Source organism: Miniopterus schreibersii (assembly GCF_964146895.1).
Source record: "Miniopterus schreibersii genome assembly, chromosome: 21".
NCBI classification, from domain to species: domain Eukaryota; kingdom Metazoa; phylum Chordata; class Mammalia; order Chiroptera; family Miniopteridae; genus Miniopterus; species Miniopterus schreibersii.
Window position 1 is genome coordinate 786,992 of NC_138123.1, and position 27,437 is coordinate 814,428.

General features: G+C 62.0%; 1 protein-coding gene across 1 annotated transcript; it reads right to left on the bottom strand.

The window, feature by feature from the left end:
* Positions 1 to 686: 686 nt before the first annotated feature.
* On the bottom strand, positions 687 to 20,081 carry IGFN1 (immunoglobulin like and fibronectin type III domain containing 1; the record flags this gene model as incomplete). Its single annotated transcript, XM_081123980.1, has 24 exons — positions 687 to 1,218; positions 1,567 to 1,893; positions 2,645 to 2,944; positions 3,512 to 3,707; positions 3,960 to 4,048; positions 5,089 to 5,391; positions 5,529 to 5,657; positions 6,276 to 6,449; positions 6,869 to 7,168; positions 7,627 to 7,926; positions 8,176 to 8,317; positions 8,983 to 9,107; positions 9,584 to 9,701; positions 13,635 to 13,684; positions 14,307 to 14,579; positions 15,135 to 15,303; positions 15,709 to 15,822; positions 16,666 to 16,837; positions 17,263 to 17,308; positions 17,555 to 17,599; positions 18,139 to 18,238; positions 18,983 to 19,122; positions 19,550 to 19,663; positions 20,075 to 20,081. The coding sequence occupies 24 exons, from the start codon at positions 20,079 to 20,081 to the stop codon at positions 1,205 to 1,207; spliced, it is 3,747 nt and encodes a 1,248-aa protein (XP_080980106.1). The 3' UTR covers positions 687 to 1,204.
* Positions 20,082 to 27,437: the final 7,356 nt, after the last annotated feature.

Below are 27,437 nucleotides of genomic sequence, written 5' to 3' on the forward strand. Positions count from 1 at the left end.
GGTCCCGCCAGCTGTCCCTGTCCAAGGCCCAAACACCCAAGGCCGTCCAGGACACCCAGACCTCCATGGGTCCTACCCCCTGACCCCCACCATGAAGCCTCTCTCAGTGACACCCAGAGCCCAAACCCCGGCCTCCAGGAGACCCGAGGCTGAGGCCGTGAAGGGTGGCCAGGGGCAGGGGCTATACATGTCCCTCAGCCCGGGCTCCTGTGTCCAGCAGAAAGTTGCCCCAGAGAGACCTGGGGGAGACTAGAGAGGGAGGGAGAGCCCGCTGGTGGCCCCGCCAGCCCCAGGCCACCTTCTGTCCCCTTTTCTGTGCCCGGGCCCCTGAGGCTGTCCCCAGATTGCTCCTGCCACCTTCCCAGCCACTGCAGAGCCTGCGGCGCCACCTAATGGTCAAGTCTGGGATGGCAGGTGCTTGGCGCGGGGACTCAGGAGGACACTGAGGCCTGGCCTGTGTTGTCCTGTCCCCCCGGGGAGGCCGCTGCTGGGGGCTCCTCAGGCCCTGACCCCAGCCCTAGCTGCTGGCTCCCGCTGCCCATGTCACGGTCATCCTGGGCCAGAGAGCTCACAGCTGGGGAGATGTCAGTCCGGTTCTGACCCAATTCTTTCCACAACCCAGAACCATTACCCCCACCCCAGCCCCACCCGCTGCAGCCCCGCCTCCAACGCGCCACCTCCAGCTCACCTGCAACTGATTCGCCTGATGTTTTAATGAGGAAAACACAGAAAGCAGCAACCGCCCCCCTGCACACACGCGCCCTCCGGGCCCTGGTCCCCACGCAGGCCCGCTGACCTCCCTTACTGTCCCCTCCCTGTGGTCGCAGCAGGCCCAGCTCTGCCCCCCAAGTCCCAGCCTAGGAACTGAGGACGGGGCCTCCCCCCTGCAGGCGGGCTCTCCCTGGGTGTCTGAAGTGGAGAAAGAAGAAGCCCAGGTGGTGGTGTCATTCTGGTCAGTGGGGCCGGGAAGCTGATGTCCCCAGTTCTTCCTTTCCTCCCCTGAGGACTCCAGGCTTTCCTGGTGGAACCGCCTCAGAAACCCCTCGCTGCCTTCTCCCTGGGGCTCTGGGCACTGTCCTCTGTCCCTCGGGACTGGCTCCCCAGCCAGCGTGGGCGTCAGGGCTGAGACTTCAGGCGTCTGTCATCCTCCGTGGCTGTGCCGTGGTCACGTGGCCAGGCAGGGCCATCCCAGGGTGGGGCGGGGCTAGGAGCTGGGTTCTGCAAGACACAGGGCACCGGGGTGTTCCAGCTGGTCCCCGAGGGGCAGCTGCCCCCCACACCTGCTAAGTGTGATGGTCATACAGCAAGGGGGTTAGGCCCGGGGGCTCTGCTGCTGGAGGTGAGGGTTCAAATCCAGAGCCCCCAGCTGCTCTCTGAGCTCAGGCCAAGTCCTTCCCCGGCCCTCTGGGCAACCCTAAGCACCCAGACACTAGGCATCTGCACCAGCTGGGCCTCTGACCCCTCCCGGTCACTCCAGAGAAGATGTGGCCTCTGGAAGTGGGCAGGTGGTCACTCTTCTGACTTCCTTCCCTTCACAAGCATGGCCTTTGCCGGGCAGCACCTTACCTGTGACTATGAGGGTGGCCATGCTGACAGCCTGGCCCAGCGAGTTCTCAGCCACCGCCTTGTACAGGCCGCTGTCCTCGGGGGCCACACTGGGGATGACCAGTGAGCACACGCCCAGCGTGTCGGTGCTGTACACGACGGGGTGGCCCTCCAGGCTCTCGCCGTTCTTGAACCAGGTGACACGGGGCTGGGGCCAGCCCTTCACGGCGCAGCTCATGCAGCACTGGCAGCCGGGTGGCAGCAGGTGGGAGCGCAGGCCCACCAGGAACCAAGGCTTCTGGTTCAGGTTGGGCTCCCGGTACTTGGGGGCCTTCACCGTGACTGTGTCTGGAATGGAACCGGGGCAGACGGGAGGGTCAGAGGTGAGGCAGGCTGCCTGGGGCAGCTGGGTGGGGGGCTCCTGCCGGGACACAGGCTTTTCCTTTCCGCAAATTAGGCCCCCAGGGCTGCCTCACTCTTTCACCCTTTTCTATAAATAATTTAGGGTTTCTGTTTTGTTTATTTTTCTGTTAATCTTCACCTGAGGATATTATTTCTATTGCTTTTTAGAGAGAATGGGATGGAGTGAGGGAGAGAGAGAGAGAAACATCAATGAGACACATCGATTAGTTGCCTCCTGCACGGCCAGGGATCTAACCTGCAACCCAGGTATGTCCCTTGACTGGAAATCGAACCCCCAGCCCTTCAGTGCTCAGGCAAACGCTCTAACCACTGAGAACACTGGCCAAGGCGTGTGCACCTGATTTTATAACCTGCTTTTTCCAGTGGCTGCGTTGAGGTCCCATCTATTTGATGGTAAAGTACGCTGTGTTTTTTGAGAAACCTATTGACTGCCACGGGAAGGCACCTGGAGTCACAGATGCCCACAGCCCCTTCCATTATCTCCCCGAGAGACATCAGGCCACGTATCTCCCTTCAGTCAGGGACACAGAGGACCGTGGTGCAGGTGGGTTGGACAGGAGCAGAGAAGGGACAGCTCTGGGCCACCAGCTGGACTCTGGGTCCAGTTACACGGTGGCCTTGGCACCCGGCGAATCTGGCCACACTGGGGTGCACGGAGCGGCGGTGTGGAGCTCACCTCGCTGCCGGGGGATGCACCAGGGCTGGCTGGTGTCTGAGGGCTCGCTGGCCCCCAGCTCGTTTTTGGCCACCACTCGGAAGTGGTACTCGTGGCCGGGAACGACGCCCAGCAGGGTGAAGCGGTTGGTGTGGACGCGGTCGGCCGCCTCCTGCCAGGGGCCGTGCCCGGAGGAGCGTGTCAACACCGTGTAGTGCAGCGGGATGCCCCGGGCCTCGTCTGGAGAGGGCTCCCACTCGGCTGTCACCGTCCCTGGCACGTTCTCTTGCAGGCGGATGGGCCCGGGCGCCTGCGGCTTGGCTGTGGAAGAGAGGCCAGAGGAGCTGAGGTTGGGGGACGCAACAGGGCACTGGACAATGCCCGTGGGCTTCTGCGTGGTCCTACCCCGGCCCCCGCGTCTTCTGGGGGACGCATCTTTGCTGAGCCAGAAGCTGGAGCTAGAGAGAGCTTGTAGGGTCCACTGCTCTCTCTGGGGGAGGGACCTTCACTGTGGTCTGTGAGTGAAATGACCCCAGACGTGGACACAGTGGGAGCTCTCATAGGCTGTTAGAGCCCCTGTCAGCTGCTCACTCTGCCTTCGTGAGGTCACCTCCCCGGCGGGCCGTGTGGAGGGTGACCCTCCCCTCCTGCCAGGACCCCAGACAGGGTTCCCCTTGGCTCTGCATGAAGTCATGGGGGTGACCGGCTCAGTGACTCTCAGTGCAGATGAACTGAAGTCTGGGAGGGGCTGTGGCTACTGTCCCTGAGTCCCTGGGCAGAAGAACAGTGGACTCAGAATCCCCTTCAGCATGTGGGAAGGTAGGGGTGAGGTCACTGCCCAGCCCGGCCTCGGGAGCAGCACAGCTGAGACCTGGGGCCCTTGCTCACCTGACACCCTGATGACGAAGGTGTAGACGGCCTCCTGCCCCTGCAGGTTTCTCAGCACCACGGTGTAGATGCCACTGTCCGCGAGGCTGGCCACGGGGACCAGGAGCTGGGTGAGGCCTTCCTTGGTGGAGGTCACGCATTTTTTCGACAGAGGCAGGCCATCCTTCAGCCAGGTCGCCTCCGGCAGGGGGGCAGCCTGGGAAACGAGGAGGGACAGCGGGAAGGGAAAGTCCTGAGGCAGCCCTGGACGTGGGGAGGACAGGGTGCTGGGAGGGCTGGCCGGGAGGGTGCAGGTGGGGCCGGGCCTTCAAGGAGGCCCCTCACCCTGCTTTCCTCCCTCACTCTGATGTCCAGCACAAGCCCCGGTCGGAAGGGAACCACAGGGCTGAGCTGGGCTCCCTGGGTCACAATGGGCCCCCTCGTACACCCATTAGATAGACACACTCACCTCAAAGCGAATAGGCACGTGGACGGTGTCTCCAACTCTGACCACCAGCAAGTCCTTGGTGCTGGAGTCCATGAGGAACTTGGGAGAGACTGCAACACGCAAGGTGGCCAGTCACCTCCCTCTGCAGCTGGGCCCCAACCCCCAGTCACCAACAAGGCAGGTGGGCAGGGGAAGGCTTGGCCAACCTCACTGATGCTGAGGGCCTGATGGGACAGGTGGCTCCCAGGGAACTGGGAGGAGAGGGTCAGATTAGGCTGGAACAGAGGACACTGAGAAAGTTGGCCAGCATTTTCTTCTGCAGGCAAGGCGACCACTGAATGAGATATCGGGTGACACGCCTGAGACCACGGGGAGGGGGCGGAACCAGGATAAGGCCCTGGGATTCCAGACGCGGGAACAGCGTGCTTTCGCTGTGCCTGTCCCCCTTATCACTATGGTGACAAATGAGGGATGTCCCGGCTCAGTTTGAGTTGAGGATGAGTCAGCTACTTCCACAGCCCAAGGAGTAAGCAGGTCCACCTGCCGACGGCAGAGCCTGAGCATCCTTTGCCCCGAGCGTGAACCACCTGCGCTGAGCAGCACCTGTGACTTTCTGGGCTGTGCTTGGGAGGCAGAGATGCTGGGCTTTGGAGCCGGGCACTTGGTTTAAATCCTGTCTCTGCCACAGCCACGTGGGAGGTCCCAGGGACAAAGTACCTTGATTGTAAATTGGGGATACAAATATTAACCTGGCGGGTTTTTATGAGTTATAAGGAGACAGCATTTCTGAAAGGGCCTGCTCAGTAAATGTTACTTGGGCCCAGCTGGTGTGGCTCAGTGGTTGAGCGTTGTCCTGTGCACCAAGAGGTCACCGGTTCAATTCCCGGTCAGGGCACATGCCCGGGTTGCGGGTTCGATCCTCAGCAGGGGGCATGCAGGAGGCAGCTGATCGATGACTCTCATCATCAATGTTTCTTTCTCTCTCTCCCTCTCCCTTCCTCTCTCTCTAAAAATCAATAAAAACATATATTTTTTAAAATGTTACTTCATTAAACTGGGGAAGGGGATCTTGACTCAGCAAGCACCGGGGGGGGGGGGGGGCTGCTCAGGGGCCCCTCCCAGGAAGGGTCCGGAGGGAGGTGGGGCTCACCGGGAGTGGGCATGGCCTGTACCAACACGTCCAGGGCAGTGGGCTGGCTGCGGCCCCCGTCGTTCACGGCGATGACCCTCACGAAGTAGCCCTCTCTGGGCCGCAGCCCCTTGGCCGTGTAGGTGGTGCCAGGCACGGTGCCCACGTGGCACGGGGTCCACTCGAGGCTGTCCGCGGCACGCAGCTCCACCACGTACCCCTGGGCCGCGTCTCCGTCCTGAGTGTCAGGCTGGGCCCAGCGCAGGGCGATGCTGGTGTGCGACGTGTCCGTGACCTGGAGATCCCTCACCGGCTCGGGGGGTCCTGGCCCAGCACCGTGGGAATGTCAGGAATGGCACCTCCTCCAGGAAGCCTCCCCAACTCATTCCACTCACTCAGCACCTAACCACTCTCTCACTAACCGGCCTCCCGCGATTCCTGCCACCTGATGTTTTACTTACTCATGGGGTCTCGAGCAAAGACAGCATCTGACGGGGGCCCAGGCTGCCCGGGGCCGGAGGGAGCCACGGCCGTGACCCGGAATTCGTACTGGCAGTCGGGCCTCAAGTCGGTCACCGTCCACCTCCGCTCTGTGAAAGGCAGGCCACGTTGGTGCCACTCGGGCGGGGCCGGGCCACGGGGACACAGGTGGTGCCCGCGGGTCCTGGGGAAGACCAGCCTGGGGCCAGAACACAGCCTTCCGCTCCAGCCAGTGGGGTCACCCAGCCTCTCCCGGGTGCAGAGGGCGCTGCTCGGGGGGTCAGGGCCCTGAATCCCTGCCACTAACTCACTGGGCGGTCGTGGGCCAGTGCCGTAACGCTCAGAAAGCTGAGATCCGGACAGAGAGGGAGCCGCCAGAGGTCAAGGGCAGACGGAGGGATGGGGCTAAGAGCTCCATGTCCGACTTCATCCCGAGATGCCCACTAGCCCAGGTCTCCCCTCAGCACCGTGGACATTGCAGTCACAGTGGGGGGGGGGGGCGTCCCATGTGCCGTTGGGTGCTGAGCAGCGTCTCCGCCTTCTTAACACTGGATGCCACTCCCTGCTTCCCCATTTCAGTGAGACAACCAGACATTGCTCAGCATCCCAGGGACAGAACCAGCCGGGGGAGACCCACTGCTTCAGGCCATGATGGTGCCCCAGGACCTTGGGGCGAGCCAGGTGGGCACCCAGGGGACAGCGGAGTCAGCGGCACTCAGGCTGCTCACCAAGCACAGGCTGCTCGGTCACTGCTGTCCAGGTGTTGCTGCCCTTCTTGCGCTTGTCCAACAGGTAGCCCAGGATGTGGGCGCTGCCGGGGCCCCGAGGCGCCGTCCAGGTCAGGGTGATGCTCTTGCTAGAGGCCGACTGGATGGCCGGGGCCGAGGGGGGCCCGGGGCGCGCTGGGGGCAGAGAAGGTTTGGTCAGCCAGAGGCCGAGGGAAGGTCCTGGGGGGTGGAGTGGGGCATCTGGAGGGGAGGCACACTCTGTCCCTTTCTGGGACACGTGCTTGGCTGAGTCACGTGCTCCAGGACAGCGTTCTGGCTGCTGGGGTGGGGGCAGAGAAACACTATGACCCAGGGGTCCAGCCAGATGGAACATATGCTGAGGATGACCCCCCCCAGGGTCATGAGAGTGGGCTCTGCATGTTCGTCCCCTACGTCTGGAGAGCCCCCCGCTGGGAAAAGACTCCCATTAATCTTGCTTCCAGATGAGGAGTCCCCACAGTGCCCTCAGAGGCCCTAAACCCTTCCCTGTCCCTCCGCCTGGGGCACTGTGGGGAGCCTGAGATGGTCCCGCCCGGCCCCAGCCGTCCTCTTACCCTCTGGAGCTACCAGCACCTCCTCCGACTCCAGGGCCTCCCCGGGCCCCTCGGAGGTGACGGCCCGCACGCGGAAGGCATACTTCTTCCCCTGCTCCACCTGGGCATCTGTGAAGCTGGTGCTACCTGCGGGGGGCTCGCCAACCTTCAGCCACGTGCTCCGGCCCGCCTGCCGCCGCTCCACTATGTAGTGCTCCACGGCCTGGCCCCCATCGTCCCGTGGGGGCCGCCAGCTGAGGCTGACTCCAGACCCCCGGCAGTCCTGAACCTCCAGGGGGCCCTGCGGTGGCTGAGGCTTGTCTGGGCCCCGGGAGAAGAGCAGGAAGAGAAGGGACATCAGGGGAGCTGGAGGGGAGCCGTGCTGGACGCCCCACCCCTGTCAGTAGATCAGCCTGCTGTGAGTGGAACCCTCAGAGAGGCTTCCAGGGACCTAGAGGTGTCCCTGGTCTCCACCCCAACACACACATGCCCAGGGAAGTACCATAGAGAGCAACAGCCCGAGCCCAGCCGCCCCTCTCAGCCCTCCGGCTGCACCCTGTTGGCATCACTCAGGGCCGGGGCCACCATCCCCCCCAGCAACTCTCTCAGGTCTCCTCCCAGCCTTTACTGTGGAAACTGCTTCTTCCCACCCCATCTGCATCTGCGGAGGGGAGAGGGGCTGGGTAGCAGCAGCTTTGGATCTTAAGCAGCCAGCAGGTGAGGATCAGAGCCTGGGACCCCCAGGCCCTGGCGGGAGGGAGGCTGGGGCGGGCGGGCACCTATGACTTGCAGGGTGACCTCGGCCTGCGCGGAGCCCCCCTTGCTCCTCAGTGTCACGCTGTACAGGCCACCATCCTTCCTGCTGGCGCTCGGGACGCACAGACGGGTGAAGCCATCCCCCAGGGCCGCCTGGGCCCCTCTGCCGCTGGCACCATCCACCTCGGCCCCGTCCTTTGTCCAGGTGGCCTGGACCGGGAGGCGGCTCTGGAAGGCGATCTTCACGGTCAGCGGCTTCCCGGCCTTGACCACCAGTGGCTCCTTCAGGCTCTTTGCCACGTCTGGATCGATGATGGGGGGATCTAGGGATGCAACAGGGCAAGGGGGTCAAAGGGGCCAGGGCACTGGGAGTCTCCACAGTCAGAAACCCTGTCCCCCACCTCTGGAGGATTAATGGGGGGTACGTGGCCTCTTCTGCAGCAGGAGGGACCTCACCAGGGACTTCCTGACAAGAAATTTTAGCATCATCTTCTGCAGACCAGCCACACGTTCAGGTGTTTGCATATTACCTGATGCAGGCACCAGGTGGGCAAGCGTGGGCTGAGCCTCACCTCGGATGGTCAGGGTAGCTTTGCTTTCCTGCTCGCCGGCCACGAAACTGTACCTCCCGGCCTGGGTCTCCTGCACGTGCTCGAGGAGGAGCCGGTGCATGAGGCCGTCCTGCTGGATGATCAGTCCGTCCTGGGTGCTGAGCTGGAAACAGGCCACAGTGGAGCCGGTCACCCCCAGCGCAGGGCTCCCCCAGGCCCCGCCAACCAGGGCCCTCACTAATGCAATTGCAGGAACCACAGTAACGGGTGTGGATGGAGCGTGGCCGTGGGCCAGCGTGTGCTAACCCTCTGTGCTCCACCCCCTCACCGAGTGGGAGCCAACCTAAGGCAGTAGGCACAGTTATTGGTCCATGTTATAGATGAAACCAGAGGCCACAGTAGTGGTATCAGAGGCCAGGGTGCCTGATGCTGGCCGGAGCTCTGAAGCCCTGGGACAGGCTTCCTCCCGAGATGACAGCCAGAGTAGAGGACAGATGTCTGTCCCAGGGCCGAGAGATCTCGCCTGGCTAGGCTCACAGGTGGCCTTTGTCCGAGGCCTTAAAGGTGTGCAGAATTCAACAGGTGTTGGGACAAAAAAGGCAGTTGGGGCAGCTGAGAGCAAGGGGTGTGTGTGGGGAAGTGACCGGAACACCCACTGAGTCTAAAACCTTGCATGTTGTAAACAGCGATTTGTTGGCTAAACTCACAGGTGCATTAGGAAGAGGAAGGACAAATGGACCCTCCCCTGTTCTCTGCTTCCCCTCGGCCCCCACTCTGAGCCGGTGGTCGAGGTGTGTGTGCTTGGCCGGGGAGGGGAGGGGGTGGTACCTTGACTCCATCCTTAAACCAGGCGCCCGGTCCCAGGTCCCGGCTGAGGATACAGGAGAGCACGACGGCCTCCCCCAGCTGTGCTTCCGTGTCAGCCAGGCCTCGGGAGAAGTGGCCCGTGGGGCCTGGAGAGACAGACAGAGGCGGAGGACTGTCACTCAGGGCCCTCCCCGGGGCCCAGCCTCCCAGGCCATGGCCTGCATGGCACCCCAGGAGGCCACCAGGTCCTGCCAGCTGCTCTCTGCCAACCCCTATTCTTCTCAGCAGGGCCTGAGCTAGTGCAGGAAAAGTGGGGTGCATGGTGGGTGAAAGATCCCTGAGTCACAGAGACGGGTGTCTGGGTGACCCACAGAGCTAGTTGGACGGCTCTGTGCTTTGGACGCCTTGTGTCCAGACAGATGCCCAGGGGACCCCAGGGCCCCTTGGCCTGGATCCCACCTGCACAAGGAGGAGGCTACTTCCTGCACTGGAAGGAGACCCCCCCAAAATGGGAGGGTGCTGGCAGGGACAAACGCCTGGGGCTGGAGGCAGAACCAGGACAGAGCCAGGCATCCCAGGGTGCAGGGTCCCCGCTGAAGCCGGCTTGGCTGCGAGCACCTACCTCGGGCTTCCTCGAAGAAATCGCCAGTGCCAGGCTTGCGTCTGGATCGGGGACTCCGGGAGGCATCCTTCCCTTGGCCACCGTCATCCAACCTGCCCCCTGTGCCACCTCTCCTGCTGCCCAGATGACTCGGGGGCTCCCAGCTCCCGTCTTCATGCAGAGTCTCCCCAGAGTGCTCTGTGTCCTCTCTGTCGGGCCGCTGTCCCCTGCCTCTGGCCTCATCCAACGTTCGCCTCTCTGCAGCTCCGGCCTTGGCCCCCGACCGTGTTTGGAGCCTGCAGCTGCACGGACCTGACCTCCCATCTGATCTGCCAGACTCTGCTTCTCCCTGTCCCTTGTCTTCCTTCAGGGCCCTTGGACCTTGGGCCTTGTTGTTCTCAGCCTCTGGCGGCCCCCTTTCTCCTCTCTGCCCTCTGCTGAGCTGGCCACCCGAGCCCCCGATGCCCCCGGATCTGTCTCCAGAGTCTTTGCTGCCAAAAGAACCTTCCAGGCCATTCCAGGCTCCGTCCAAGTCCCTTGCACCAGCAGTCCTGTCCCTTCCAGGCCCTGAACCTTTGCTCTCCAGCAACCCCAGGCCTTGCCTCCCTCCAGCCTCTCCTTGGCCTGCAGCCCGTGTCCGGCCCCTGGAGGCTTCCAGCCCTTCCTGGCTCCCATCGAAAGTGGCATCTTCCACCCTGGAGCCGGGGACCTGGCTCCTAGCTCCTGCATGGCCCCGTTCAGACCCCTGGTCTTTCCGGCCTGGGGCCCGAGCACAATGGACCCCTGGCCCATCTGCAGACTCCGACGTAGATTTGCCCCTCTGCCCAGGCATCCGGCCTCCGTCCAGAACCTGCCCTGTGCCTGTCCCCGACGCTCCTGCCACCCTCCCGCCTCCGAGCAGTGAGCCCTCTGCTCCCTGAGGCCCTGGTCCTCCCTGGCCAGCAGCTCCTCCCCTGCCTGCTGTCCCTGCACCTGCTTTCCCGAAGTCCCCTTCATGTCTGGATCCCAGATCTGCTGTCCCTGCCCAGGCGTCCCCCTCCACTGCCTCCCGGCCATCAAGACGGCCAGAAGCCCCCACACCCGTTCCTTTGTCTGCAGACCTGCACTCCCCACTGGGAGCCCCTCTGTCCCCAGGAGCCCCTGGGGTCCCTGAGTTTGCAGAGCCCCCGAGACCTACCCTGGAGCCCTGCCCATCTGCAGCACTCCCTACTCCGGGCATCCCAGAGCCCTCCCCAGGACCAGCCCCGTTTACCAGCCCTGGTGCCCTGCCCCTCTTGGAGCTAGTGCCACCATAAGACCCCTCTGATGCTGCCCCGTACCCTGAGCCGTGTCCCTCGGCTTCTCGGCCTCGGGGTCCACCCTCTTGTCCCACTGAGGCCAGAGAGCCTGCTACCCCACACCTCCCGGAACCATCTCCATAGCCCTTCTCACCCTCTGGTCCGATGTCCCCAGACCCTCCCCTGCGACCTGAACCCATTCCCCCAGAACCTCCCAAAGCATCCCTGTGACCTGCCTGAGCCCCTGACCCCATTCCCTCAGGAGCCCCCAAATCTTTCCTATGACCTGCCTCACTCCCTGACCCCATCCCTCCCAGGCCCCCCAAACCATCCCTAAGGCCCTCCTCACCCTCGGGCCCCATCCCCCCAGGCCCGAGACCCCTTGACACTCCTCCAGAAGCTGTTTTACCTCCAATTAGCTGAGACCCTGGGATTCCGGCTCCATCCCCCGAACCCAGCTCACTGCCAGACCCACAAGACCGCTGGCTGTTGGAACCGGCCCCAGCGTCAGGAGTCTGTGCCTTGGGGCTCCTCGACTCCTCCCACCCAGCTCTGGGGGCCCCAGCACCAGGGCCCCTGGTCCCATCCTGGTCACTCGCTTTGCCCCCTGCCCTCACAGAGTCTGGCTTCGCGGCTCCCAGACCCCCAGAGCCATCTTCACAGCCTCCTTCCCCAAAGGCCCCCTTTGCCCCCGGGGCTCCGAAGCCCCCACTATCTCCAGTTGAACCCCAAGGCTGGATTCTCCCAGAGCCCCCTGGCTCTGCTCCCACATGTCCCTCCCCTACAGCCCCCACTGTTGCAGAGGGCCCAAGGCCACCTTTACCCCCAGACCCCACTGTCCCTGGACTCCCCAGGCCACTGTTGGAAAGATGCCCTCCCCCAGGGCCGGCATTTCCCCGGCCTCTGGATGTGTCCCAGGTTTCCGGGGCCATCCCGGCCTCATTCACGAGCCCTCCCTCAGGGCCACCTGTGCCACTCTTGAGACCTGCAGGTGTCTTAGTTCCCTTCCTTCCAGGACCATGACCATCTTGGTTTTCAGACCACAATGCCCCAGGCACCCGTGAGCTGTCCCTGTAAGCAGCCCCCTCCTCAGACCCTGCTCCCCCAGGTGCCCCAGTGCTACGAGCAGAGCCCTTGTCTCCCGGCGCCCCTGAGCCATCACCATAACCAACCCCACTTTCAGGACCTATTCCCCTTAAATACCCTGAGCCTTCGCCGTACCTGGATCCCACTAAGCCAGCCTCACGGCCTGTTTCGCCTCCAGGTTGTCCTTCTCTGGAGTTCACTGTCCCATTCCAGAAATCTGACCCAGACCCCGTGGCCCCTGGGCCTCCTGCTCCCTCCACGCCTCCCTGTGTCCCCCAGGGCCCCTGAGCACCCTGGCCTGGAGCCCCAATTAGCCTGTGGCTGCTGGCATCCCCTCCTTGACCAGACCCTATCAGTCCAGGCACCTGGGTACCACCCGCACCCCCTCTCCCTCCTCCAAACCCCAGCTCTCCAGGCCCAGGGTGGGCCCCGGCTGGCCTGAGGCTGGACCCTGCGTCATCCCAAGGCCCTGTGCTTCCAGCCTCCATTCTGCCAGCCTCCCCTGCTCCCCTCTGACCTGCTGTCCCTCCTTGGGAATACTGGAGGCTTCTGCCATCCCCTGCCTCACCCAAGGCCCCCACTGTCCCCTGGCCCTCTCTTCCCCAACCCCCAGGACCTCCGGGGCCCCCAGGGCTAGTTTTGTAGCTCCCTCCCTTACCTCCAGACTCCCCTGGGCCCCGATCACCTGCCTCCTGCCTTGAACCCTCAGGACCTCCGTGCCCCAGCAGGAGTTCTCGGCCACCAGATATCGAAGGGTCCCCGAAGGACTTGCCTGCAGGTGTCTGTCCTGGAGACTGCCCTGGCCCCCTGAAGCCCCTTGTGTCCCCATGGTCATCATCGCCTCGTCCCTGAGAGCCCCAGATCTCAGGACTCCTGCCTGCCTCGGAGCTGGATCCCCTTCCTTCAGGAGACTCCAGGGCACCAGAACCCCCTGCCACACTGCTGTCCCCAGGCTCCCCCAGGCCAGCCCCACTGCCCCAGGCGCCCCATGCTGCTCCGCTCCCCCTGTCCTGGCTCAGACCATCCCCTCGCCCCACTTGACCCAGGCTCTCCTGAAGTGACTTCTCCAGCGATTCCCCTTCTGACCCAAACCCTGCAGGACCAGCTTGCAACCCCTGCAGGGCCCTCATTCCTGTCCCATCTCCCAGCTGAGCCCCCCAGAGTTGTTCCTGGCTGTACCTGTCCAGCTGACTCCCATTGTCCCCTCTGTGCTCCTGTCCTTCCCCACTGCTCACCAATCCTCCAACCACGGGGTGCTGGGACCCAGCCTCCCAGGCCCCTGCTGGCCTGCCACGTCTGTCCCCATCACTATCCCTGCCGCCATCGGGCTGGTGACTTTCTGTGAGGCCCAGCCCTGATCCTGCACCCTCTCCCTGTGCATGAGGCCTCCCCGGAAGGCTCGTGTCCCAGTCCCCCTCTCTGTGGAGCTGGTTGTCCTCAGGCAGAGTGGCTGTGTCTCCGTCTGCTTCCAGCAAGCCCTTTCTTGCCTGCCCAGGGCCCCAGGCTGCATCAGTGGCCCCCTCGTGCCCCGTCAGGGAGTAGCCATGCCCACCAAGGCCACCTCTGTCTGGGCTGGCTGTGAGCTGGAGCCCAGAAGCCGGCCTGGCCCCCTCGAGGGCGTCCCCTGTGGGGCCCTGCTGTCTGCGTTGACTCCACTTGCTGCTGGCACCCCTGGCCTCTTCTGCTTCTGAGGTTGGAGCTCCTGGCACCTGGACTTGGTGGTCAGCACTTGTGGTCAGAAGGCCTTTGTCCTGCCCAGCTTTGGTGAGAGGTCAATGCCACCACGGAGAGATAGAGAAGAGACCCTTTAAGTCAGGCCGATAGTCAGTCGTCCAAACCCAGCTGCCTCTCCCGACCACCAGTTTTCCCAGCAGAGAAACAAGATGACCATCAGGGAAGGAAGCCGGGGGGGGGGGGGGGGGGCGCTAAGAGATGGGGAAGTGCCATCCCCACTTCCCCAGTCCAGCACCCACCCCACCCCACCCTGCTGAGTGGTTCCCGAGGACTCTGGGGGAAAATGCAGGAACCAAAGTCACTGGTTTAGCAAACTGCCAGGAGGCCAGGGGCAGTGGCTGCCTTAAAATGTCCCATTTATGGGCTTCTGGGATCGCCTGGAACCCCAAAGCCTGGAGGGTCACAGGGACTTCCCATCCACGGAACCTGGGCACTGTCCCAAGCCTTGAGAAGGGCCCCAGGGCCACCTTGGATCTGTGTCCCCTGGGTCATCCCACAGGCCCGGTGGAGCAGAGGGAGACAGGCTGGCTGGGAAGAGAAGGCCCTGCAGTGGGTCAGGACAGACCTAAGGGGTGGATGCACCACCCAGAGCTAGCGACTGATGCCTGGCTGTGGTGGAGGCAGGGAGACAGGGGCGGGTCACTCACTTTCCACCACCAGCCAGGCGCTGGAGATGTGGAGCCCGGTGTCCAGGGAGTAGGGCCCCATGTCTGAGAGCCGGGCGCCCTTCACCACCAGCTGGTGGGTCAGCCCATCGGGGGACATGGACACTTCGTATTTGTCGCTGGGCTGGAGAGGCCGGTGCTTGAAATGCCAGGTGGCGTCGGGGCAGGGGTTGGAGAGCACGCACTCGAAGACCGCGTCAGCCTGCTCTTCGCAGCGGGCCTCGCACAGCGGCACCACCACTCTGGGCGGGATGGCTGTGGGGGAAGGAGCAACGGGGCCATGGTGAGCTCGGCAGGGTGACAACTGTGACCTGACGTGGTGGAGCTGGCAGTCGGAAACCCAGGCTCGTACCAGTTCAGCCACAACCCCCCCCCCCCCCCCCCGTGTGACCTTGGACGGGTCGCCTCTCACCCCTGTGTCAGTGGGAGGGGTTATCTTTAGGATACGAACAGGAAGACGATTCTCAGCCCTGGAATTCTGGAATTCCAAATCTGACCGTGTATCTGGGGCACAGGGGGTCTTGCTAAGGAGCCATGGGAGAAGAGGTCGGGCACAAGGAAGGGGTGAGCGCCAGAGGCTGGCACTTAGTTTGAGCTGAGGAGGGTCTGTGGCCACAGGAGGTCTGCAGCAGGGACAGGTGTGTCGGCTGAGGCTCTGACCTTGACCTTGGCCGAGACTTTGGAAAAGATGCCACCATTTAACCCCCTGGACCTGTGCTCTCCTCCCCACTGTCATCGACACGTTCACCTTCCCGCCCGTGGTGTGCCTTGGCCCCCAGCAGGCCCGCCCCATGCGGGGAGCCCGCTCACCGCTGGCCTCCAGCTCTGTGGAGAAGACCTCGGCTTCCTCTACCCTGACCTGGTAGATGCCGGCGTCCTCGGGCCACAGGTCCTGGATCTGGAAGTGATAGTGCTTCCCCAGCCGCCGCACACTGCGCTTGGCTTGGCTGTCGGAGCTGTAGGAGACCATCTCACCATCCTGAGGCCGGGAGAGACAGAGGGGGCTCAGGGCCTCGGTGGGTCCCCCGAACCTGCTGCCCCAATCCCATGCTGGCAGCAGCCAGCGCTTGTCTCCCACTTGCCCGGGCATGGGGGACATATTCCTGGGGCTTAAAGGGGTTGGGGCAGGAGAGAGGAGTGGGTGGGGTGGAGAGCAGGCCGGAAGGGAAGCAAACCTTCCAGGAATGTGCACGACTCTGACCACAGGGTCAAACTACCTGCCGATAAATTACCTGCCAAACATTCAGGTGCCCACGGTGTGCCGGGCACTGCCTTAGGTACTTGGAACGGGCCCATCAGGGAATAGAACATAAGGATCCCTGCCCCCGCGACCTGCAGCATCCCTGCCAGAGCCCTCTCCTTTCAGTGGCCCCTCTAGCCTCACCTTGTACAGGTAGACATTGCTCTCAGGATCCTTGAGGTCCAGATCCAGTTCAAAGAATGCGACCCCCTCCTTGGTGACCTTGATGTGTTTCGTGTTGGAGACGCTGTGGATATACTAAGGAAGACAAACCCACCAGGAGAGCTCTCTTCGGGGCACTACAACCCCCGGACCCCAGAGCCCCAAATCCCAGTCAAACATGCATGGAACCACGTGGGAGGCTTAAACCCCTCGAAGAAGGAGATTTTTCCAAAGTGAGACGTGAGAGCAAGAAAGAACCCGGGTGTCCAGGGCCTCCGAGAACACAGCAGGGCTTCGTGTTCATCGGTCGTTTCATCCGGTAAAAGCGAGTCGAGCGCCTACCGTGTGCAAAGCCCTGTGCTGGGCTCTGTGTTGAAGCAGGTGAGAAAGTTTGGAGGGGAGAGAGAGCGCACACCCTGGGTGGGGGGTCTGATAAAACACCATTTTCGGGATGATGGAAGACTAGGCGTTTTGTGTTTCCAGGAGAAAAAATAGATTTAGACTGTAGTTAGGTTTGACACAGGGGGAGAACTTCCTGCACAGTTTACAAGACGCTGGAATGAGAGCGCCGGTGGGGACCGTGACATTCCCGTCACTGGAAGCCTTTGCAAATAAGGCAGGTCCCCAAGGTCTGCGATGATGATGGTGTCAGGCACCCAGCTAAGAGCCTTCAGCACACCCCCTCCTCCCCCCTCAATGGCCCTGTGAGGCAGGTGCGACTAGTTAACACCCACGTTACAAATAAGGAAGCCAAGGCTCAGCGGCCCTAACTTTTCCAGAGCCCGGGGTTAGAATCAGAGGCAGGTTTCACAGCTAAGACGTGGGCTTGGAAACCTGGTCCCTGGCCGGACGCCACACCGAGGGCACCGGGGGAGGCCCCCCCACCGGCTTGGCTTCTGGAGGCCGGGCGGCGCCCGCAGGCAGGCGCAGGCGGGGTACCTGGGCCATCCTGTCCTCCCGCTCCCGCCGCATCCTCTCCAGCTTGCGCAGCATCCCGCGGAAGTCGGCGATGCCGTACTTCATGCACAGCCTCTCGTAGTCCTTCCGGTCGGCCGTCATCAGCAGCTGCCACACCTGCTCCGGGTCCATCTTTTTCTTGGGAGGCGGGGCCCTGGGGCGCAGGGACAGCGGGTCGGAGGCCAGGCCCCCCGAGGGGCCTGGGGAGCTGCCCTCCCTGCGCTGGAGGCAGGGGGAGCACAGACCGGGCTCTGGGACTGACTATGGCTCCAGCTTCCCAGGAGAAGCCCGCACCTAACACCTCGAGCTGTGGATTTCCAAGCAGGATGTCTGTGGCTCTAAAAAATGTGTTAAAACGCTCTAGTGAAGCCCCCCCTGTTTCACCATGGAGAAAATCAGGCCCTGGGGAGGAGCCACGATGAGCTCAGAAGTGGCACAGCTGCACCTCCGGGGCATCCTTCCTCCCCGCACCTGCAGGCCAGCCTGCCCGCCTGTGTTCAGAGCGGAGGCGAGGGCTGAGCCCCGCATGCTTATGGGGCTTTGGGGTACGGGGACCCCCACAGACAGGCCCACACCCACCTCTTCTTCAGCATCTTCCGTAAGTCCATCAGCTCCTTACTGAGGTCTGGAAAAGGAATGGAAATGAGGCCCTGGCCCAGGCGTGGGCATCGGAGGGGCCAAGGCAGGGCTCTTCTGTAGGGAGTGGGCGGGTGGGGAGGGCGTGGAAGGAGGGCTTTCAGAAGGAGCCCTCCTGTGGACCGGTGAGGACCCAGGAGGCCTCTGTGGGGGCCTGGCCAAGTGGGGAGCGCCAGGCAAGGAGTAGCCCATCCCCCGAAGGCCCCAAGGAGGCCTCTGACACCCTTCCACCTACCCTCCTGGGGCTCTGTGTTCCTCTTCCGTTTCTTCCTAAAGCCGACTGGACCACCGGGGAGGAGAGGGGGAGTCAATGTGGACCGGCCGGGAGAGGAGCCAGGCACACTGACAGTCTTCCCAAGGACGACTGAGCCCCAGGGCCCCGGCCTCCCCCTGCCCCCTAAGGCCCGGGGACAACCCAGCAGCAGGGGTGGGCAGGTCGGAGGGTCTGCCCTTCATCTTTGTTGATGCCCCAGAGCCTTAGCGTGGCTGAGATGGGACACGCCTGCTTCGCACCTCACACAGGGCTGGCCCTCCCTGTCTACAGGGACCAGGGCGGTGGCTTACATGAGGGAAGTGACACTGGGACGACAGCTGAGCCACATCTGAGGGGCAGCTGCTCTTTCCTTCACCCGAGAGCTGTCATTTCAGGTTTAGGCCCCATTGTGCCAACCAGCTGTTTGGCTGGTCCTGCAGCCATTGACGATCCGGCTCTTCATCTTCATCACCAGCTCCTCCTCGGTCGCCCCTCCCCTCCCCCCACCAGGTGAGGCAAGGCACCTCCAGCGGCCTGAGCACGGCGGGGACAGGGGACCAGCCCACCTTCGATGACGGTGAGCCTCGCCGAGCACACGGCCTCTCCGTACAGGTTCACTGCCCAGCAGCGGTACTGGTCCGTGTCCTCGCCTGTCAGCTTGTTGATCTGCAGAGAGGCCAAGGGCAGGGGAGCGGGACTAGCACTTTCCCCTCCTCTGTCACTAGACAAGGCTATGGGCCAGGGGGACAAAGACTCGTCCCGTCTTCACGGGGAAAGACAGAGACCAAGGCAAACCCAGCCCACAACGGAGCACGGATAAACCGACTCCTGCCATCAGAGGCAGAAGGAGCTGGTTTTTTCAGGGTCTGGGTTTTGGGCTGTGTGACCTTGGGCAATTTATCTAACCTCTCTGAGCCTTTTATTTTTATTTTTTTATTTTTTATTGTTGACACTATTCCCTTATAAAGTAAAGGTAACAATACCTCAAAAAGCAGCGAATGGTCGGGATTAGATGACATAATTTATGCCAAATGGTTAGTCTGGGGGCCAGCACACAGCAGGTATTCCATGACTGACAGCTACAGATATTACTCACATTGACCAGCACTGACTGAGTGTTCACTGGAGGCCAAGGCACTGGCTACCCACTTTACATAAACCTTCGACACTCACAAAGGCCCATAAACGAGGTACTATTATTGCCCAATTAGAGGTGCAGAGAAGAAAGTAACTTTTCAGTCCAAGACGCTGGGCCAGGGCTTGTCACCCCGCAGCCTGGCTCCACAGCTTGAGTTTTTATGCTCCCGTCTGCAGCACCCCCAGGTGTTGGGCAGAGGTACCTGCGAGCCTGCCAGGTGCACACCTGGCTCAGGCCCCCTGCAGCCGCAGAGCGGAGCTGAGCTGACTTACCTGCAGTGCGTGCTCCTTGCTGCCAGGGGCGGAGAAGATCTGGTACTTGCTGGAGTTACTGAGGTCCCCCTTGCTGCTCTGCCAGCGCACCTCAGGCCTGGGCTCCCCACAAACCACAGCCCGGAGGATGGCGTTTCTCCCTGCGTGGGGAGAGCGGGTGGGAGGGTGGCGCTTTATTAAACTGTTAATGTGTGGTATCCTCGCTGCTCTGGGCATCTCGACTGCCCGTTTGAGGAAGGAGGCCTGGCCACGGTCCCCAACTCAAGGACGCTCACAACGCCTGTGCCCCCCACCCTCTGGGGCTTGGAGACTGGGGGAGGGGAGGGCGCGAGGAAGCAGCACAGCCCCCCCCCATCTAGCATTTCCCTTCCTTGTTCCCAATTACGTCTCGTATCTGAAAAGCACGGTGTGTGCCCCTTCCCTAGACCCATTCTGTCCCTTCTGGGGGTCCAGGCAGGCACCCCCCAATGTAGGCAGATGTGGTGTGGGTGGGTGGCCTTGGGGACGGGGGCTGAGCATGCCGGAGGTGGCGGAGCGGGGTTCCCTCAGCCCCACCCCAGGCCTCACCTTCCGCCAGCGCCATGGTGACGGGCTTCTGCTCGAAGTCTGGCAGGCTGCATCCTTCGGGGACCTTGTCCACCAGCTGCCGGGTAGTCACCCCGTGCTTCTTGAGGGGCTTCCCTGAGGACGTGGGAGAAAGGAAGATGGCTCCTGCCCCCCTCGTGGGTGGCCCTCAACACAGTGGGGCACTGACCCGGGAAGCAAGAGCCCCCTCGCTGTCCCGTGCTGGGTGGGACAGGCTCATAGCGCCTGCCTGTGGGGTGCGTCTGACTTTTCTAGGGGAGTCTGGCTGTGGTCCTCCAGCAGTGTGAACAGAGCCCCTGGGAAGTGGGCAGGGGCACCCTGGGGAGACCTTATGAGTGTCCCCAGGGAGAAACTGGAGGAGGAGGGGGTCCTCCCCAGGAAGCAGGGCCTCCATAGGGGGCTCCGAACCCATTAGGCAAACAACTCAGACCCCAAAGCCGAAACTAGAAAAGCAGAGACAGGTGAGTTCCCGGAGGCCTCTGAGCCCTGCTCCTTCCGCTTGCTCACCTGCCATGGTCTGGTTCCTCGTTGGCTCCCGTGGGTGGCGATAGATCTCCTGAGAAGAGAAGATGGGCTTCTGGGGGCTCGGCGGGTCTCACCCCAGCCCGCCCACAGGGAGGGCATCGGCCAGCGTCTGGGGGCACCCGGGTACAGTTGCCTACAAACTGTGCTGGTGGCCTGGCCTCCGGGTGGAAGCCCAAGCCCAATGGCCACTTGGGGGTGAAGCAGCCTCCTCACACCTCCAGAGAACAAGCTCCCGGCATCCGGGATTTTTCCAGCTCTCATAGCCTGGACCCCTCGACTTTGGATGCGACTTTCCCAGGGACAAACTCAGGTTTCCCAGTGGGGCCTGGCAGCCTCTCCCTCCCGCCCTCAGCAGGTCTGGATCTTGCCGATCGCCAGGTCTGTAGGAGACCCCTCGCCTGGCTGTTCTTGTCCCCACGAATCCGCCTGCCCCCCTCTGGGGCCAGTGAATTATAGTCCAGCCTTGTTTCTCGAACGCCTCCCGTCTCGAACAATTTACTTCTCGACCCGACAACCCCTCTCGCGCGGACACCCGCGTGGTCAGTCACGCGTCTCTCAGGGGACAGCCGAAGGAGTGACTGTGTGAGCCTGAGTCAGTTTACCGCCGGACCTCACGTTGTTAACATCTCAGGATATTGTGCTGTGAATATTTTCGTGGTTTTGTGTGGGTTTTTTGCTCTTGTTGCCGCTTACTACTATTACTAAATTTTCATTTTTTACTGGACATTTCATTTCTTGTTCAAATTCTATTGAGATTTCATGTCCTTTCTGCTTTTTAAAGTGTTTATTTATAGACTAAACGGTATATTGGACATATACGGTATGTATTTAAGAAAGGTTAAAACCGAATCATTTGGGGGATCTGGAACGGATTAATTCCATTCATGTTATTTTTAATGGGGGGAAAAATGCTTGGGTTTTTGAACAGCCTTCCAGAACGAATTTAGTTCCAGAACCGAGGTTCTGCTGATAATGTGAGGTGGACGGGGGTCTTCCACCCACCACCGCTGTCCCCACCCCGCTCCCCGATTTCCTTTCGGTGCATCAGTCCGCAGTGGCTGAGGGGAAGTGCCCCCCAGGAGAGGGCGCAGTCTCTGGGCTGGGGGGGACCCTTGACCAGAGCCCTGAGCCGGAGGGGAAGGGCCGTCTTGAAAGGGATCTCCAGCCGTCCCCCCTCCGACGTGCTTGGCCCGTGGCCACGGCGTTCTACTTTGGAGGCTCCCTTTCCTGCCCAAAGAGCCCTGTCCTCGGAGTGGACGCCCATGACAGGGCACATTCCGGCACACAGGACATATTCCCTTTCGCAGCTGCCCACCCACTGGCACGGCTGGCCCCGCCACGGCGTCCCTCCCGCGGCCCGGCCGCCGCCCCCCGACACGCTGGAATGCCACGCCGCGCCAGCGACGTTCTGGAGCGGTCACCGGGCCGCAGCCACCATGCAGCCGGGAGTCACGAGGGAGCGCCAGGACGGAGAGCAGCCGCCAAGCTGGCAGAGGGGCCCCCGCCCCACCCGCGCCCGCACAGCCACCTGGCCCCTGGCCACGACCCCACCCCGGAGCGGCTCACCCCGGTCTCCTAGTTGTCACCTTCCTCACCTGTCATCATCACTATCAGCTCGGTCACTCACTCACACGGCCATTTTTCACAATGAAGAGGTAGCACTAGCACAGTCCTGTCCCCCAGCCCCCCGCCTGCAGGGGCCAGCAGACAAGGAGAGCCACGCAGAGCCCTACACGCGGGACAGACGGGTCCCATGTTAAGCCGTGCCACCCTCTGGACCTCCGTTCTTTTCTGGAAGCAGCCAGATTTGGTGCAGGGTCAATGCCAAACGGGCAAGAGCTTGGCTAGGTGGGAGCCGGGGGACTGTGGTCTCGACTGGACGGCGCGGGGAGGAAATGAATCCTGGTCTCCGCACTCCCTTTCCTCTTTGAGAAGAACCCGGATCTTTCTCGGCACAGCGCCCTCGCTCAGGCCTCTCCCAACTGGGCTTCAGCCTCCGGGACCCCGGCCCTCCGCCCCCTGCCCTCAGTCTACGGACCCAGGTTCCTGCTGCGCCCACTTCCTCAGCTGGGGTTTCTCTTGGCTGCGCTGAGACGTACCTAGTCCAGCCCCAGGGCCTCATCCTGAACAGCTAGTCAGATCTGTAACCTGGTCAACATTTCACAGTCTGAGCCAAGCAGAGCCCGGACAGAAACACCCAGACGGGGCCACTGTCCGGACGGGTGACCACGCACCCCAGGGTGCGATTGGCCGCTGGGGGATATCCCCTGAAAATCTCATGCCCTGCGCCTGCCCCTTCTTGAATGGACAAGTTAGTGAGCCCTCAGGTATCTCCATCTGGCCCTGGCCCTGGCCCTGGCCCTGCCCCCGCCCAGGTGTGCAGGCAGGTGTGCAGTGCCCACTTACCTGGGTGCACAGCTGGCCTCCAGCCTCCCGTCTGCTCCCTCCTCCCTGCTTCCAGCTGCTGCACCCTGCCCGAGCCTCTGGAAGGACTGCAGTGGACAAGCAGTGCTGGGGCAGATGTAGGTCACCACGGCCTTTTTGGGCTCCCTCTGCCCCTCCCACTGGCCCGCCTCCTTCCTTCTCCTCCTGCCTGGGCTTGGCAGGGCAAGGCCCCCCAGGGGTAATGCCCCGGCCTCCCTGAGGTCAGACACGGAAGGGTCCTGTGACATTTGGTCCCTCCAACGCCTGGTCTCGCAAAGCTTTAAGCTCTTAACCAGGCCGGCTTAGCGAAGTTTGCTTTGTGTGGTGCCATTTGGATGACCCCTCTCAGCGGGGGCGTCTTATTACCCGAAGCCTTAGCTTTACAGCTAAGCCGGTCCCTTGAGACCCCGGATACCATAAGTCACACAGATACATAAAAAGCCACTGTCCCCGTGGGAATCACAACCCAAAGTGGCACCAAACAGGCTACACATTTGGGGAGCTAGTCACAGACCCAGACTGACAAGAGGGCCGTGATCCCACAGACTCCACGTGGGGGTGCACTCCACCGAAAGAGACCCTGGGAGTCGTGGGGCCAGGAGGCCTTCCAGGAGGAGGTGAGCTTTCTTGGGATAGAAGGGGTGACCAGGCCAGCTGGCCAGAAGACTGGATGGAAGAGGGGAAGGAAGGTGGGAACTGGGGATAGTGTAGGTGGTAACAGATCTTAATGAGAGCGAAGGGCAGGTGAGGCCCAGGAGGTGAGGCGATAAGGCTGCCTGCTCCCCTTTGGAAGAGCTCAGCAAATATATGCTGAGCACCTGCCCTGTGTCGGGCCTCAGAGCACAAAGGGGAGAAAACCAGGCCCCCTCCTGAGCTCACAGTCCACTGGGCAGACAGGTGTCCAGTGGCCAGTTCCAAACTGCCACTCCCGCTCGAGGGATCAAGGTACCGGCGGAGAGCGGGAGCTGGGAGGGCCGAACGAGTGGGTGGAGGTGAGTTTGCACAGGTAAACTTTGGAAGCTGCTTGAAAACTTGGATCTCTGTGCTAAGAGCCAAAGAGGCTCCTTTCAGCTGGAGGGACGACAGGACCCAATTTGCTTTTTTAAAAATCCTCACCTGAGGATATGTTTTCATGGTTTTTCAGAGAGAGTGGAAAGGAGGGAGGGAGAGAGGGAGAGAGAGAAACAGTGATGGATTGGTTGCCTCCTGTATGTGTCCCGACCGGGGCTGGAGATTGAACCTGCAACCCAGGTGCATGCCCTTGACTGGGAATCAAACCCGTGACCCTTCTCGAGGACGCTCTAACCCCTGAGCCCGGCCAGCCAGGGCCCAATTTGCCTTTTTAAAAGCTCACTCTGGTGCAGGGTAGAAAAGGAGCTGGAGGGGGTGGGAGCGAAAGGCAGCTCCCAGGTAGGTGGTCTGGTAACCCCAGGGTGCTCTTTCTCACAGTGGGGCCCTAGGCTCCAGGCTACCTCCTGAGCCCGAGGACAGGGAGGGGGAGCCGTTCTGCGTTTCAGTGGCCCCATCGGTCCCCAGGGAGCTGAAATTTCTTCCCTGAAGCCTGGATGGCTAGCAGACCCCCATTGGGGGTGCCTCTCACCTGCCCTGCACCACCCTGGGGTCCCACTCATTGCAGTAGATGGAAGTTTCAGGATTCTAGGAGCTGAGATGGGTCCCCATGGTCCCCACCCGCCTCTGTCCTCTGTCTGCCCTCTGTGACACTAAGGTGGCAATCTTAGCTGTGTGACGGGTCCTGAGTCAGATGCCAGCCTGGCCCCTGCGATGGGCAGTAGACACGGGAGGGGGTGGAGGGGCTGCCTGGCCCTCAGTCCGGCCTTTTCTGGAAATCTCCAGGCTACCACTCAAGCCGCTGACAGGTGTCCTGACCATTGTCCAGGGATCCTCCCAGTGCCCAGTGTGGTGTCGGGGGTGACATTTTCACACCCCTCTCCCTATGGCGTAACCTCGTCACACGTCCCGTAGGTGAAGCTTCCTTTGGAGAAAAGTGGCAAGTCCCGCCTTCGTCCACCGCTGGACTTGCTCTCGGCAGCCTCGCTCCCTCCCGGTGGCCAGCCGGGACCAGGACCCAGGGATCACACCCCAGGACGCGGCCCCTCGGCCTCGGGTGTAAGGGCAGAGTGTCTCCTTCCCTGGGTTCAGCTGTTCTTCCTCTGGCTCCGCTTCTCAGATTCCCAGCAGCCTGGCCACACAGCTGGCAGTAAAGTTCAGGCTGAAACCCCATCCCTGCCCAGCGGCCCGGCCCCGGGCACCGCGCCAAAGCGGGCACCCAGAAGGGCTGGGACTGAGGGCCGGGTGGGGAGCTAGGCCGGGGCTCGCTGGGCGCTTCACGTCCTCGGGGGGCCCCACCCTGGGGAGGCGAGGTGACGGCCAGTCTCCTGCTTAAGAAACACAAGGACAGGACCCTTCCCTGGGGACTGGAGGGGAGATGTCCCTGCCCTCCAGGGGCTCCTCCTCTGACGGGGGACAGCCCCTGCCTTCCGGTGGTGACCGCGGCACAGCCCCAGTCTTCAGGGAGACCTCAGGCTAACTGGGGAGACATAATAGCCACTGTCAGGTCACCCATAAATGGCGTCTGCCATTGCTGTGACTCTAGGACAAGTAGGGACGCAGACTGGTGCGTACTCAGCGACGGCGACTTCCCTGGGCCCTCGGTATCCATCACTATTCTGTCATTTAATTTTCTCCCTGGTTGTTTCCACCGGGTTGCGGGGAGGTGCTGACGCTCACCTCGGCCTCGCCGGCTCCTTGTCGCTCGGTTGGAACCTTCCCGAGGGTCCCACGTAAAGTTGCTGGCACTGCCAGGGCGCTGACCCGCCCCCGTGTGTTTGTTTACGGCTCTCTCCCCGACTTGAAATGTAAACCCCGCGAGAGGGAGAGGTTCTGTTGTTCTGTTTACTGAGTTGAAGACAGTGCCTGGCTCTCGTTTCTTTTTTTTTTTTTTTAATCTTCAACTGAAAGTAGTTTCCATCGATATAATTTTTTAGTGATGAGGCGGAGGAGGGAAGGAGAGGGAGAGAGAGAGAAACATCGATGGGCGGCCTCCCACCCAGGCCCCAACCTGGGCCAGCGATCGAACCCGCAACCCAGGTGCGCGCCCTTGACTGGGAATCGAGCCCGAGGCCCTTTAGTCGGAGGGCAGACGCTCTCACCGCCCCGCAACACCGGCCAGGGCGGGGAGGGGAACTGTGGCTGTGCTGAAGCGCGGGCCCCAGCATTCGCCTCCGCGTGGGGGGAGGCGCCGCGCCCACCCCGACTTCGGGGCCCCAGATAAACACCGTTTCTTTGGCCTCCTTCAAATGTTTTCCCCGCGGTCCATTCCCGCCGGTCTCATTTCTCAATGCGGCTCCACACGAGTGTTCATTCCTTCCCCGAAGATTAAATTCCACATTCCGGGGGGTGTGAGCTGCGGTCAGAGTCCAGGGAGTGACCGGCGAGTGACGGAACGGTCAAGCTGGACACGAAGGCCTTTACCGGGAAGATAACCGAGCGCCCTGACCCGGTGCGGGCCCCACGCTGGGCTCCCACGCGTAGAAGCACCTCTCTAACCCCACAGCCGCCCCGTAGGGTGAGGCTCCTGTCGGCATTTTGCGGAGAGGGAACCTGACCCAGCGAGAGGGGAGGCGACCTTAGGCCACTGAGCTGGGCCTGGAGCCCGGCAGACGGGTCTCTTCCTCCCTCGAGACCTGGGTGTCTCCCGTTTGTAAAACAAGGGAGAGCTCATCCCCTCGGCTGCAGCCCTGGCCAGTGTCCCCTACAAACTGCTTCCTGGAGAACCAGAGAGACAGAAGGTTGAGGAAGGAAGGAGGGAAGGAAGGGAGGGTTCCACCAGGGAACGCGGCCAGCAACGGTCGAGAGAAAAGGTGACAAGCCCCTCTGCTGTGTGAGCTCAGTGACACCTTCCAAATGCTCAGCCAGTGACCTTAGAACCCGGGGGGGGGGGGGGGGCGCCCACTTCCCTTTTCCTAAAACTCCCCTGCATTCCCAGGCCCCAGCAGCTAATTCTGGAAAATGCCCCCGGCGGTGCCTGGGCTCCACCAGAGACCTCTGGTCCCAGGGGCCACCTGTCAGCCGAGGCCATTAAACGCTGGCTCCTGGGAGATTGACAGTGGCGGCTGAGCCTCATTAATGCCCGAGGCGGAAAAGGCTTTGCCGTCTGGTGACCGGCTTGCGCCTCTGGAGGAGCCCGTTTAGGAATCTGTTGACAGGGGCTCCAGCGTGGAGGAGCCTGGAGACCTGAGGGCCGTCCGTGGTCCAGTCCTAGAGACGGTGACCCTGGTGCTCATGTCCACACTGGAGAACATTCCCCAGGTCTCCTCGTGGCTGGGTGTGCTCTGACCCCCAGGAGCGGGAGATGCCACCCCAAGCCCCCTGGTGCTCTCCAATCTAGAGAGAGGGTGTCCCCCTGGTAGCTTTGTTGTTGTGAAACCTCACCTGGGGATATTTTTTCCACTGATATTTTTAAAAGAGAGTGAAAGGGAGAGAGGGATTGAGAAAGAGAGAGAGAGAGAGAAACATGGATGTGAGAGAGACACAGTAATTGGTTGCCTCCCGCAAGTGCGCAGACCGAGGCCAGGCATCGAACCTGCAACCCAGGTGTGTGCCCTTGACCAGGAACCGAACCCACAACCTTTTGGTCCATGGGCTGTCACTCTAACCACTGGGCCATACCGGCCAGGGCTCCTGGTAGTGCTTTTATCGGAGCCTGGAGACTGGGCTCTCGTCGATCCAACCGAAGGCCCCCTTTGCTGCCTGATCTCGAGGTCACCTCAATGCCCGAATCAGCATCTTTTTTTCTGTCCGATGCCATTGTCCGTGGCTTGTTGAAGACCCGTTTCTACCGGACGCCTCCTGGTTAACCCTCTTGACTCCCTCCCCCAAGCCCCTCCTCTATCAGTCGTGG